The sequence below is a fragment of the Ambystoma mexicanum genome, chromosome 9 (assembly GCF_040938575.1).
Source record: "Ambystoma mexicanum isolate Mex_15411 chromosome 9, UKY_AmexF1_1, whole genome shotgun sequence".
NCBI classification, from domain to species: Eukaryota; Metazoa; Chordata; class Amphibia; order Caudata; family Ambystomatidae; genus Ambystoma; species Ambystoma mexicanum.
In genome coordinates, this window is record NC_090931.1 from 998,334,817 (window position 1) to 998,349,590 (window position 14,774).

The following is a 14,774-nucleotide window of genomic DNA, read 5'->3' on the forward strand; positions in this document are numbered from 1 at the left end:
AGAGGAGACTCTGAACTGGCCAATATTTGGGCTAATGATCTAGGTGAAAAAATTGATCAGGACTGCTGAGAGATATGCTGTAATAATGTCAGTCTAGTCAGCATGGATTGGGGCTTAAGAGCATCTCAGACTAAACTCTTCTTCAGAACCTATTGGACTCCGGAATAAATGTTCAAGAGACACCTTATAGACAGTGGCCAATGTTGGAAATTCAAACTGACAAGGGGCTCTTTAAGTCATTTACTCTGGGCATGCCCAAAAACAAGAGACTTCTGGAAATGAGTTTGTGAAAGACTGGGCCTGGATTTGAGCTGCACTATTACAATGAATGCATCCATTATCGTTCTCGGAGATGTATCTCCATTGGAGGACGTTCATCTTGCAAAGAAGTCTGGGCTTGTATGGTGGCAAAAAAAAGTATCCTGAGGGCATGGAAGTCAGAGGCCTCCTGTATTACTGATTGGGTGGATGAACTGTTTCCACATATGAGAGGGCCATTTCCAAGCAGACTGGAGACACTGACAAATGTACAGATATAGGGGGATCATTCTTAGAAACATATGGCTAATGTTTCCACTATGTAACCAATGTTATTTACTGTGCTGCGCTTGTTATTTTTTTTTCTTCTCCTCCTTTCCTCATCTTTCTCCTTTTTCTTGTTCCCTTACTTTCTGCCTAATTTTGGCATATTCTTGTTTGCACAACCTGCATTGATTGTTCAGAATTTAATGCTGTCAAGTACCATTTGATGAGTTTCTTGGGATTTGCTTTTGACGTGTGAAAATGATTGTTTTCTATATTATAAGAAGCTAGGTGCTTTAGCCCTGGAATGGTGATCCTAGGCAAAGCCAGTCAAAAAACCGGAAGGAAAGAAGGAACAAGTTACTTACTCCAGCATGGGTCTGGCATGGATTCACATGCTCATGAATATTCCCCGTCGTCAGGATGGGAATACTCGGTAAAGAAAAAAATCAGTATCAGTTTCGTTTCTGATCCGTCTTTCTTAGTAGTAACCAATCACTGATCTCTGGGTCATACTGCCCCAGCCAAAGACTGCCCTCTCCCTAAGCCCCGCCTCTGGCAGCCATCCTCAGATTTGGTAGCATGCCAAGTGGCAGTATGACCAAGTGAAGAGCTGCAAAGGGGTAGGCGGGAGGGTTCACATGTGAATCCATGCCAGACCCATGCTGGAGAACAACAGTTACAGGTAAGTAACTTGTTCCTTCTCCAGCATGGCGTCTGGCATGGATTCACATGCTCATGAATAAGAGAATACATAGCAGTACACACATGCACAACCACGGGAGGTGGCAACAGGCTCAACATTAAGCAATACAACAACTCAACATTAAGCATCTCTTACCTCCTCAACAGGCTCACCTTAGGCAAACAGGTTGCGCAGCACTGCTTGGCCGACCCTGGACTCCTCCCTGGATTCCCGATCGACGCAGTAGAATCTTGTGAAGGTGTGCGTCAACCTCCACGTCGCAGCCCTGCAGATGTCTAGCAGGGGCACACCAGACAGGAACTCCGTGGTAGCAGCGATCACTCTGGTCAAATGGGCTCTCGGACGGCCGGGCAGCGGTCGGTTTGCCAACCGGTGACAGTGCATGATGCAGCCGGAGAGCCATCTGGAAATGGAAGTCTTCGAGAGAGCTTTCCCTTGATTCACAGTCCCAAAGTTCACAAACAGCTGTGACATCTTCCGAAAACTCTTTGTGCGGTCCACGTAGAACTTCAGCGCTCTAGCTACATCCAGCGAGTGCAAAGTCCTCTCGGCCGGCGACGAAGGCGACGGGAAGAAAACTGGCAACACCAAGGGCTCGTTGAGGTGGAAGTCCGACGGCACCTTGGGCATAAAGGAGGGGTGCGTCCTCAGCACCACCCTCGTGTCATGAAAAGTCAAGTATGGAGGCTTCCAAGATAGGGCCTGGATCTCTCCCACTCGTCGTGCGGAGGTGATGGCCACGAGGAAAGCTGTCTTCCATGACAGAAACGTCAGAGGCGCCGAATGCATAGGCTCGAATGGGGCCCCCATGAGCCAGGTCAGCACCACATTAAGCTACCACGCCGGGGCAGGAGCCTTCACCGGCGGGAATGATCGGAATAGCCCCTTCATGAATTCATTCACCAGGCGATGAGACAACAAGGACGCCCGTCCCGTAGTCCTGGTATATCGGGAGATTGCAGCCAGATGTATTTTGATGGAGGCGTGGGCCAGTCCAGCTTTGGCCAGCGACAGTAGGTACGGCAGTTCTTGAGGGGCCGTAATCCGCAGAGGGTTAATCTTCTGTGCACGGCACCAGACAGAGAACCTCTTCCATTTATGTCTGTAGCACTTGAGTTGAGGACGCCCTGGCCTTTGCAAGAACCTCTCTGCAGTCGGCCGGGATGTCGTACCCTCCAAACTCTAGTGCTGCAGGAGCCAGGCCTGCAAGTTCAGCGACTCCGGGTTGTGGTGAAGAATGGCGCCGCCTCCTCTGGAGAGAAGGTCTGCGTCCGTCGTCAGCTTGACTGGTGTGGACGTTGAAAAGTCCAGAAGGTCCGGGAACCAGATCTGTCTCGGCCACGCCGGTGCGACGATGATCATCCTGCACCGGGACCTCTTGAGCTGGTTGATGAGCCGGAGCAGCAACGGCACCGGAGGGAATGCATAAAGAAATAGGCCGTCCCAGGGGAACGAGAAAGCATCGCCCATGCTCCTCGGCTGGGGGAACCTGCTGTCGAACCTCCGGCACTTGAAATTTGTCGCCGTCGCGAAGAGATCGATTTGGGGTTCGCCCCATCGTCGGAAGAGTCGATCCACTTGATCCTAGCGTAGTTCCCACTCGTGGTACGAGCGCAGCTTCCTGCTGAGTGAGCCTGCGATCATGTTTTTTATTCCTGCCAGATGAAGAGGCACCAGAAACATCCCTTGGGCGACGGCCCAATGTCACAGATCCTGGGCTTCCTTGGATAGGGCCGGGGACCTGGTTCCGCCCTGCTTCCAGATGTAGAACATCGTGGTGGTGTTGTCGGTGAAGATCCTCACCACCTTGCCCTTGAGGGACAGAAGAAAGGACCTGAGGGCCCAGAACACTGCGCTGAGCTCCAAAATGTTGATGTGGAGTGACTTCTCCTCCGGGAGCCAAAGGCCTCTCGCGTGAAGATCTCCGGAGTGCACTCCCCAACCACCGGATCGCCTGACGGAACGTCTCGTTGAGAGGGATCCTGTCCTCGAAGCTGCCTGTCGACTGGACCCAGTGGGCGTCGAGGAACTCTTGTAAGAGGCGCATCCGAAGGCTGCAAAGGTGCACCACATAAATGCAGGAGGACATCATCCCGAGGAGTGACTTGATAGATCTTACCCTGCCATGTCTGTGGCCAGCAGACGCTGCACCTTGCCCAAAATGGTCCTGCTCCTTTCCTCCGACGAGGCCAGCCGCGCCACTGTGTCGAGCTTGGCTCCCAGAAACAGGGCGACTTGCGACGGAACCAGGTGGGATTTTGGAAAGTTGATGGAGAATCCCAGGTCCGTGAGCAGCTGGACGGTCTTCGCAGTGTGCTCCACAGCGAGCTCCCTCGTCCTTGCCCGGATGAGCCAGTTGTCCAGGTAGGGGTAGACGTGGACCCCCTGTAGGCGCAGCCACGCCGCCACCGGTGCGAGGCACTTGGTGAACACCCTGGGTGCCGACTTCAATCCGAACGGGAGGGCCTTGAACTGGTAGTGCCGCCCTTGGACCACGAACCTGAGGAACTTTCGTGTCTTTTTAGAATAGGGATGTGGAAGTACGCATCCTCCAAGTCCAACGACAACAGGAAATCGCCCTCCTCCAGCTGTCCCAGCACGTGTTGGAGGGTGACCATACGGAACTTCTGCGCCTTGATGTACTTGTTCAGTCGTCGTAGGTCCAGGACGGGGCGCCATCCTCCTGTCTTCTTTTTTACGAGGAAGTACCTTGGAGTAAACTCTGGAGCCCCGAAGCCTCTTTGGGACGAGCTCGATGGCACCCTTCTTGAGCATCGCCCTTACTTCCAACAGTAGTTGAGGGACGTGATTTTCCTTCCTGGCCACGGGTGGAACGCGAGGGCACTTCTTCTGAAACTCGAGGGCGTGCCCTTGGGCCAGGGCGTCCAGCACCCAACCGTCGGTGGAGATGGACTCCCACACTCTGATGAACCTCGCCAGCCGGCCTCCCACTGGGGTGCTTCGGCGGGGGCCCGACCCCACGGTCGGTTCAATCTTGTTTGGAGGCCGCCTTGCCTCCTTGACCTCCCTGCCGACGACGACGGGCACCACCTGACTTGCCACGTCCCCTGTAGGCTTCCTGGGACGAAGATCTTGCCGCTTGGCGGTACGTGGAGGAGCCACTGCCGGATCCCTTGGAGGCACCTTGTCTGCCTCCAGAGCTCCGAAAGGACGGCCGTCGTCGTTGGAGCACTCCCAGTGCCCGGGCAGTCTCTGTGTCTGTCTTGATGGCCTGAAGGGACTCATCAACCGCCTTCCCAAACAGGTTGTTCCCGTCGAAGGGCATGTCTTAAACCTTTTGTACGTCCTGGTGGAAATCCGTGGCCTTGAGCCATCCTCGTCATCTCAAGCAAACACCGTTGCCTAACTGACGGAAACCGGTGTCGGCGATGTCCGTTGCCACCGTGATGGCATGGTCCGAAGCAATCTCACCCTCCTGTAGGATTTCAAGGGCCTCAGCCCTTTTGGCGTCCGGAAGGAAGTCTAACAGAGGGACGATTTTGAACCACAACTCCCTGTCGTAGCGGGCTACGATAGCCAGGGCGTTGGCCGCCTTAATAGTCGTCGCTGCGGATGAGATGATCCATCGTCCCATCGTGTCCAACTTCGTGCCCTCGCCGTCCGGCGGGGAAGTTGATGTCGAGGCCAATGCGCCCCCCAGTTTTCTTCTTTGCCGCTGCCGAGACGACCGAATCCGGGGTAGGTTGTGCCTGAAGGCACAAGGGGGCAGCGTCGGGGACCCGGTACTACTTCTCGTACCGGTCCCTCTTTGCCGGAGCCGTGGCAGGGTTCTTGAGGAGGGCGAGCCCCTCATCCCAGATGTCATCAAGAAGCGGTAACGGCGAGGACCGTCTTCCTTTTTGCCTCGTGCCGTTGGTAAAGGAACCCTTCTTTCTTCTTCTCTTCTGGGCAGAGCTGGAAAAGCTCGGATGCCCTGGAAATCATGGCATAAAAAGGATCCAATCTCGTCGGGCGGGGACGCCCGAGCAGGGGGTGACGGGGGACACGTCCCGTCGTCTGCGTCATCTGTACCTGTCGTAGCCGTGTCCGTGCCTGTATCATCCCCGTGGGTAGTAGACCGGGGGGAAGGCAGAGCAGGCCGCAGAGGTGGGAGAGGTGGCGTAGGATGAATCGTCCTCTTATGCGGTGGGCTTTCCGAAGGTCCTGGCTCCGGTTCCCCCATTGGGTCTGGCTCAGGTACCTCCGTCGGGGGAAGGGGCAACCTTGTCCTTATCTCCGAGCATAAGTAATGAATCGCTGACAAAATGGCCGCTGAAGTGTCCTGCGGCGCCGGAAACGACGGGTGCGAGGGCTCTTGAGGAGCCTTGTCGGCGACACAGTTGCTCTCGTCGTCGCCCTCATCGGGATCCCTCCCGATGGGCTGGGCCTCTTCCACGACTTCGATGAGCTCTTCTTCAGAGGTCGTGTCCGTATCCACGATGGCCACCAGCCCCTCCCCCACCTTTTCCAACGAGGACTTTGTGGGGGTCTTCTCAATGGGCCTGAAAGACGACTCCCTCCGCGGTGGCAGGGAGACTCTGGGTCCTGAGGGCGCCTCCACTGGTGTAGCCTCCACAGGCTGAGCCAGGGCCGCGGCGACATCCTCAATCAAGGTCTTAGCAGGGTGAATTAAGGCCATCGTCACCTTCTGGACACCTGGGGCCTTCACCTTGGGGGGAGGGTCCGATCCTCGCTCCCCCTCTGCCGGAATCTTCGAGATCGACCGGGGCCTCTCCAGAAGCTTCGCCGGGTTCTCGGACTTCCTCTTACCCGAGCCAGAGCGTTGGCTCGTGGTTGATGGCGCCGGGGAGGATGCGCCCTGCCTGGCAGCCAAGGAGCCCGATCTTTCGGCGCTCCCGGTGCCCGCGGACTCGCGGTGCTTAGCCTTTTGTTGGGCCCCCGTTGCCAGGGTGCCCTCACAGGACTTAGAAGACCGCTCTGACTTCTTTTTCTTCTTCTCGCCTGACAGGCTCTTCCCTTCCAGCCAGTTGGCGAGACGGAGGTGGCGATCCTTCATGGTCCACTCCAACATGTTCCCACAAAACGCACAGTCCTTCTCCGTGTGTGTCTTGTCCTCATGGAGACAGTAGAGGCATAACGAATGCTCGTCCTCCTTGAAAACATTCTGAAGCTGGCATCCAGGGCAGGTCCTGAACAGCTTCCCGGGCGTCGAGCTTCCTTTCTCCTGGGCCATGTCCGGGGTAGGCCTCGGAACTTCTGGAATCCTCCAAAAGCATAACTCGACGAAAACTTCACCCTTGAGGGGCGTAGAAAACTCTGAAACGGATCCCCGTTGAAACGGTGGAGCTTGAGGCTCTATTTAACCGAAAAATGAGAAAAATCTCCTGAAAAAGCGCAAAAACGCAGCAAAAGCTCGAGAGCTACAGCACGAGGACTCCCAACACTTGAACGTGCAGTAAAAATCTGAGGATGGCTGCAAGGGGCGGGGCTTAGGGAGAGGGCAGTCATTGGCTGGGGGCAGTATGACCCAGAGACCAGTGATTGGTTACTACTAAGAAAGACAGATCAGAAATGAAACTGATACTGATTTTTTTCTATACCGAGGATTCCCGGCCTGGCGACGGGGAATATTCATGAGCATGTGAATCCATGCCAGACCCCATGCTGGAGAAAAGAAACAACAAAAAAACATTGGGCTACAATTACAGCTCAACAAGCATCTCACACATTCAAGATTGGATAATTGATAGACAAGTTCCTTTGTCTTAACAGTTCCGAAAAACAGATCCTGTTTCTGGGCTCTTCCTCCTCCTCATTTTGTATAGTCTATCATATCTTCTTCCAACCCTGTCTACTGCTAAAAATCGTGTTATTTTCAAAAGCAGTTTCACTTTCTCGTAACAGGTTCAACAACTCTCAAAATATCCTCTTCCAATTGTACTTGTGCATGTCGTATAAGCTGAAGGGGACTAGAAACATGGTGCTTTCCCTGTTTGGACTACTACAATAGCATCTACCATCGGCCTACCTAAAGGCCCTATCCACAAAGTCAACACATTTAAAATAAGAATTGTGGGGGTGACAAACTCTGGATCAATTGGGCGCTGGTAGGGTATGGTGGCCCAATGGTCGCTTGTTGAGCGATTAGATCAATTATATGGTCAAGTCAGGTCATAGTCATTAGTTTGTTTATTTTTGGTTAGTTGGCACCAAAGAAAACATCATTGTAGAAATGAATGACAGGTTTTTGACATGGTAACTCGCTACACAGCCGACGCGCATTTCAACCTAAGTCTTTTTCAAGGCCAATTGAGTTGAGGGGTGGACTTCAATTGCAGTAAGCTGGTCCTCCCAGATAAGGGCTCCCACTAACCAGATAAGGGCGCCAGGGGGGCTGAATAACCGATCGTTGGCCGGGTCTGGCGGCGCCCTTATCTGGTTAGTGGGAGTCTGTGGCATGACATGAACAGTGTGCGCACATTTTGAAACTTATGGTTTGCAGTACAGAAAACACTCCAATGCGTTATCCTGTAGCCAGAAGATACACATGAACCTGGAGGAAAGAAGGTAGCAGCACACAACAACATATACTAGAAATATTAGAATCATACAAAGTATGCCTGATTTCGCCAAAGTAGTGTACAATGCTGTTAACACTGCCTTCAGAGGGGATCAACACAGAGCCCCAAAGAATAATTCCAAATACGCATGGCATTTTTTGCTACACCTGAAACATCTTATCCAATGCTACCTTAGCTTGTTAAGCCAAAAAGGATGTTCAGCTTTAAGATACAGGTATTTCAATATACTGTTTTTTATTTAATGATAAATACATGTGCATCATAAAAACATGCATGTTATAGAAATTCCCAAGTGTACATACGTGTCAAGTGGAAGATGCCATCACAGGCACTGATATTAGACAGAAAGGCATTCCCCAGGCCTTCTCCTTTACTGGCTCCTTTTACAAGGCCAGCAATATCGACTACATTCAGAAATGCTGGGATTTTGCTGAAAAATAGAAAGTCAACTCTTTAAAAACTAAAAGTAGTAAATCCAGAATGGCAGTAACATCAAAACAAACATAAGCCATGTACTCAGCCAATAAGAATATTTATTTGGAAACATAGCCGCAATGCTCTTCGTTTTAAATTATGCTTATTAAATTATACACTAGCATTAAGTCTCTTACACACAAACAAGCAAATCCTGCCAGCAAGGCAATGAAAAGGGTCAGAGATGATACTGCTTATAGGCAGTGCGGGTAGTGTCCTTTAAAAAATAGGACGCTATGTACTTTCAAATACACTTTTGTTGCAAAATTTCAAATTCACATTTAATTATTTTTCACCTCTTTTTAATCAGGGTATTTTTCATGAGCTGAACGATTTTGCTCTTTTTCGTTACATTATTTTTTGTGAAAAAAACACAAATCCGAAAATGGTAGAAATAAAGGTCACTCCACCACTTACGAGTGAGCTCAAGTGAAGTGGCAAAAATAGGGAGGAAAATATATGATTTTTCTAAGACATTCAGTAAAATCAGAGGATGGGTTTACATGGGATTTTAATAGCCTTCTGTGAAATGTTCAATCGTTAAAGGTCATCATAGTAAGCACAACTTTTCATAGGATAGCCAGCCTTCGGTTGTGGAACGTTTTGCATAAAATAGGTCTCAGTGCTTTTTACAGCACAAGTTTCCTAACCAATTGGCTACAAAGGGTAAACATTTTGATAGGGTCTCTTTTGAAAATGTATAAACCAGAGCCCATCAATTCTACTATCTTTTTTATTAATTATCCCACACCTATCATATAGGATTAAGCAACACGCAGCAGAGTTATATAAGCTGATAATACTGTAGCCTATTTGTATTACTTAAAGTGGACGTCTGCTCAAAATGTACTGGCTCAATCGAGCATATATCGATCATAAAATAAATTCCAAGGCATCTTACCTTACTTTGCCTCACATTTACACATGCAAAACAGACATGTTGGGTACCGCCATCTTGTGCTAAACTTAGCTGTTGACCAATCGCCCTAAGTTCGAGTGCCCTTGAGGCAGTAATTCAGATCACCCGCCCCTCCAGCTGACATCACTAGACACTTATGCCCCTTTTCACAACACCAATGCATGTATCATGTCAACGTCCCCTGTGCACAATCTATGGATGTGTCTCCATGGAAATGTTAAGACGCCGCTTTCCTCGACCAGTATAAACCAACCCTTTCTGATCAGACAACATTGGGTTTCTTTCAGACTATTTCATTTCCAAACCTCCCTGACTTGTTTTTGCTCTGTTCAGCTACCTACCAAGTATACGTACTGAGAACAGGGACTTGCACTACCTAAATTGAATGAACTTTGTAATCGCTTTTAATTTAAAAAACGTTTACATTATGTACAAATGTCTTTACCAAACAACATTAAAATTCTATATGTAGAGGGCATATTCTTTTACATGTGTCAATGCAAAATTTCAAAGTCTGTAACTATTATTCTTGTCTTTGCACTATGGGTTTTTGTAACATGGCTGTTCCTCTTATTTTTTTACATTGCATTTTAAGGTAAAACCATTTCATTATTGTATACAAACAAAAAACTATTTTACTTTTCTCACTTTTGATTTTATACTTCTTCAATATTCAGCAACTATGACAACAATTCAGCCCCATCTGTACGAGCAACGAATATTCAGAAGAGGAAATTGTTGAAAGAGAAAGAAGCTGAAATTATGGGGAATCAGATGAAATACGTGACGATCAATCACCAGAGCGCGATCCCAGTTTCTTCCACCTGGCGTCCCAGCCATCGTGAGGATATGCCAACTTTGGTGGAGAACTGCTGCTGCAGGGAAAACTCTGCTTGGCCTACATAGTTGGAGAAAACACACCACTACTATGCGTTGTCCAGCTGCATGACTTCAGGGCAGCCTGCCATACAAGATCTGTGTTGCAAATGATGGACCTTATGCACTATTAGGCAAAGTTTGTATGCAGTACCCCCTGGCACCACTACACACAACTAGGACTACAGGTGTAAGCAAAACCAACCTTTGGTATAAGTCTGTACCACACAGTTTATGGTAGCTAGCTGAGCAGCCAGGCTGATCTCAAGAGGGAATGTGAGCTTGTTTAGTTTATTTGTATAGCGCAGCCAAACCCTTGGATAACTGGGCGCATTAGACTTATAAAGCAACATAGGTTACAGAAAGGTTGCACATGAAATAGACAGCAGAAGACGATAAATACAATAAATAGCATGAGCGACCAGGTTACAGGATGGTCCGCAACAAGAGAGCATCAATAGTTACAAAATGGACCAGGTTACAGAGTGGTCCGAGACTGTAGATAGCACAGAATTACAGGGTGAGGAACTTGCAGAAGGCAGATGACAGGCTATTGCTGAGTCGTGAACAGAGTGAATGACCAAAACGAGGAGTCCGCTCTAATTTCCATGGGAAGTGCGTTCCAGCATTCCGCTGCTAACACAGGGAAGCTCTCTCGGTCGGGTTTTCACAGTGCCTTATGTTTTGAAGAAAAAGATGCAGCTGAGGACTGCTGTTCCTGATCCTCAGTCATGGGGACAAGAGGGAGGACGTCGGGGCACTACAGCACTGCATGGGGACTGGTCACAAAAGCTGGCAAACTGGCAAATTTTCGATTCCGGTAGCTGTCTTCAAGCACATAAACTTGTTTCCTTCTCCTTGGCTATTCGGTTTCCTGCAGCACTCTGAGGAAAATACAACCAGCTCCGAGAATGGTATCCAGGTGGCTTATGAGTTGATTGGTCCCACCAACTCAAAGGGAGAAGTCGTCCTTGAAGGGCTAATATGTCGAGATGAACTTGGCGATTCGGACCTGCAGCAGGGCTTCACCGGGCAAACCAATGGTCCAGTAGTTGTATCAGCTGTCCTCTTCCACCTTGTCTTCTGTTCTTTTGTTCCAGTGGTCGATTCTGCCTTCCAAGCCAAGAGACTCGCCTTTTCAACAGTTTTCTCCCATTCCTCCCAGCTTAGCTGCCACTCCCCGTGCAGGGCGGGTGTTCTTTGCTGGACAGTCAGCCCGCCAATCACGCCAGAAAGCATTTGGCTCTCCTAGGAGACTAAGCACAGGGAGTTTCGGGGACCTCCCTCACTTCCTGCCCACCCCAGACACTCGGGCGCCAGAGGCAGTCTTCAGTCCTGAAGCCAGCCAAAGGCGTAAGAACAAAGGGACCAAACCTAGTTGGGCGCGCAGAGACAAACTCTAGAAGGACCCTTCCAAAAAGAAATGGCAAAAAAGAAGACCGGGACCCGTTTAAACAAAGGAGGCTCAGACGCCATCTTGAAAAACATGGGTCCCGTGATTTAACACTACCGGTGTTCGCGGTCTGGAAAAATCATGGTAGTTTGTTGTAAAACCACTGCCACCAACCATTTTGAGAGGAGAGGGTAGCATTTGACTGCTACATGAGTTTGTAGACATAGGGGATACTAGGTAACCCCTCCAGCACTCTATTGTAAGATAGGGTGTGCTGGTCTAGGAATTTAAAAAGACTAGTAAAGTCAATTTAACTTTTCTTTCTCTGTGAAACAGTAGATTATCCCAGATAAGGTATTTAAACCTTGGGACACCCTGAAAGGCTTCCCTGTATCAATGCACTGAGGGTGCTGAGTGACACATGAAAAGATGATGCCTATGGAGTTGTCTAAAACACCATAATCAAAAGAAACAAACACTGAAAACAAACAGTCCCAAAGGTCAGCAAAAGAGCTGGGGGCCTCTAAGGTAGAGAGGAATTAGCACATTGATGAGAATTCTTTCTAACATGCACGAACTTCGAGCAACAGTTCGCCCTTGTAATAATAAGTAATGAGTACATTTCCTCTTTATACGTTGTATATTCGACAGACCGCTAGCATGTTATGTTCTTCTCCTACATCATTATAACTTTGATGGACCACTGGAGATAGAATTTTTCTGGGATTTGAACAAATATGTCTCGTTCTTATCGCAAGCCAAAGTATTCAACATTATATTTAACGACCATACAATTAGATTTCTTTCACTTTTAAGTTAAAAACAATATTTCCCTATATTCCAAAATGTTTTTCTAATGCATTGCTACCTGAACACAAAAGTACTCTCAATACTTTGCTTGAAAAGTAACTTTTTTTAAGCATAACACTGCCTTAGATTTTATAAGACTGTGCAAACAAAATAAATTCAATTATTCGATTCATTCAAGTAAACTAATCTGTATCTCTTATACAGATGGTACAAGCTTGTGGCCTATCAAGCGTTTGCATGGTGGATTCATGGAAGACTGGGATTCCGCGTTCGACGAGTAATGCCTGCTTGTGTGGTTCGAGCCATTTGTGAGAAATTTCCCAGTGGCTCCAGACAATACAAGGGATTTATACAGTGTGAAGAATCCTACAGATCCCACACTGAAACCCTACCTAAAGACTCCTCCCAGGTTGCCTGGGGAAGCCATGCGCTTCTTGATTCCAACCCCGAGGGTGGTGTACTGCTGGAGGATCACCTGGGAAGAGACAGGGCCCAGGAGATTCCGTTGGATGAGAGACAGCATTTATCCTCTGATGGGCAGATTCCTATCACTGTACCTAGAGAGGTTATGGCATATTGTCATTTTAATGCCGGTCAACCTCATATTAGATCCAAGGTTGTGAACCCCAAGGTTATAAAAACAGAACAAACTATACCGAAAGAAAGATCCTTTTTGGTATCTCAAACTAAATACCTTCCTCAATCCCAAGGGTACAATGTGAAGGATTATGTAGATGTCTTCACTAAACCATTTTACTCTGTGATAGCTAATGCTCATAGTCCCTCTGTAAAAATCCTTAAAGGAATTAAATGTACCCTTAAAAATAATTCAGAAGTTGAAAAACCTAGCTTTATTGGAAGAAACTACAAGTCCCAGAATCCTAGAGGTACTGAGACAAGGAAGAGGGGTGAAATGGGTGTAGATATAGTAGTTAGGCAATTAAGGCTAGTAGCCATTGCAGTAGTCAGGCAATTAAGGCTAATACCCCACACCTGAAGACAATCATGGAACCTGTGAAGGATAAAATACCCCATCAAGAAAGGAGGAGTAGAAGGTGCTGGAACGAGAGCTGGAAGCCTGGCTGTAGCAGAGGAGAAGCATGAGGCTGGCATATCATAAGAAAGTGGGAACAGAAGGGACGCTAGAACGTGGAGACAGCAAATTTCACCTACAAGTTCTGAGGGAGTCCTGTTCTCCCAAAATCTCAAGTGCAGAAGCTATGCAACGGTAGACGGGCAGGAAACTAGTTTTTTCAAATGTGAGCCTGATTGCAAAGCGTTTTTTTTTTTTTTTTGGTGCTGGGAGCTGTGGCCTCACTTGGCGCTGGTGTACTTGGTGACGGCCTTGGTGCGCTCGGACACAGCGTGCTTGGCCAGCTCGCCTGGCAGCAGGAGTCGCACTGCGGTCTGGATCTCCCTGGAGGTGATGGTGCTGCGCTTGTTGTAGTGAGCCAGGCGGGAGGCTTCCGCGGCGATGCGCTCGAAGATGTCATTGACAAACGAGTTCATGATGCCCATGGCCTTGGAAGAGATGCCGGTGTCAGGGTGCACCTGCTTCATCACCCAAGTCTTTCCCGACAGGTGAATTTCAGCATTTTTTCTGAAGCGCACACCAAACAGATATGGGCCTAGGGTGTCGAAGCCACCAAGGAAAACTGGGAACCCCATGCATTTCTGAAAAGAGGACACCCGTGGGAATCTACAGAGGTCTGCCTTGCGCAAATCAGCCCAGAAAGCATTACCTAGTGGCGCCCAGGGAAAATGTGCGATTTCCTTACTGCGAGAGTCGGGGGAATGTAGCAGAGCATTGTTTTTTTCAAAATTCATAGAATCCATTGCCGTACCAGGCCAACCATGACCACCACATACCTTTTTTTTCAGTCATTTTCCCGCTTTTTCCCCAAACTATGTAAGTTGCTGCCTGACCTGCGCAAATCACCCCTTCCTAAACTTGGAATTTTGTCTTCTTTTCAGAAATGTATGCCTTTCGGTCCTCCAATTCGGCTTTCCTACCCTTTTCTTCCATTCCGTCCAGGCATGTCCAATGGCAAAAATGGCCAAAATCGCCTACCTATAACAAAACGGTTGATATCATCAATATTCTTTTTTTTCGTTTCCACTCAACCTGTTCTTCAAAGCCAGGAAATTGGGGAATTCAGCACAGCAAACCATTTGTTCTCTTACAAGGAAAAAACCAAAGGCTTCTTTGTACATCATTTTATTGGCCTTTTTTGAAAAACACAAAATGTTCACAATTTTTGTTTATTGTCTCTCACTCCCGTACAGCAACCTAGGATTCCTGGGTGGTGTTACGACCGCCTACATGTGGGAAAAAAGGGGCCAAATTTGGCCGAGATACCTCATGTAACAAAAATGTTACAAGGCTTTGAATGGCGACATACTGAAATCACCAAAAAGGCATTGGCACAGGTGGGGCGGGGTTGAACCCATGGCAGTTAAAGGGTTAAACCTTGAAATCCCATCAAAGAGAGGTTGTATGTGCCTAATTGTGTTTTCATCTGAAAGACTGAA

At 48.5% G+C, this 14,774-nt stretch overlaps 1 protein-coding gene across 2 annotated transcripts in view; it reads right to left on the minus strand.

Moving 5' to 3' along the window:
- The window catches only part of OLA1 (Obg like ATPase 1), a 1,322,767-nt gene that overhangs the window by 1,139,337 nt on the left and 168,656 nt on the right, over positions 1-14,774 (minus strand). For both annotated transcript variants that reach the window (XM_069616238.1, XM_069616237.1), the window contains exon 4: positions 8,073-8,200. In XM_069616238.1, the coding sequence (XP_069472339.1) occupies positions 8,073-8,200 (128 nt within the window). The remainder of the gene's footprint in view (positions 1-8,072; positions 8,201-14,774) is intronic.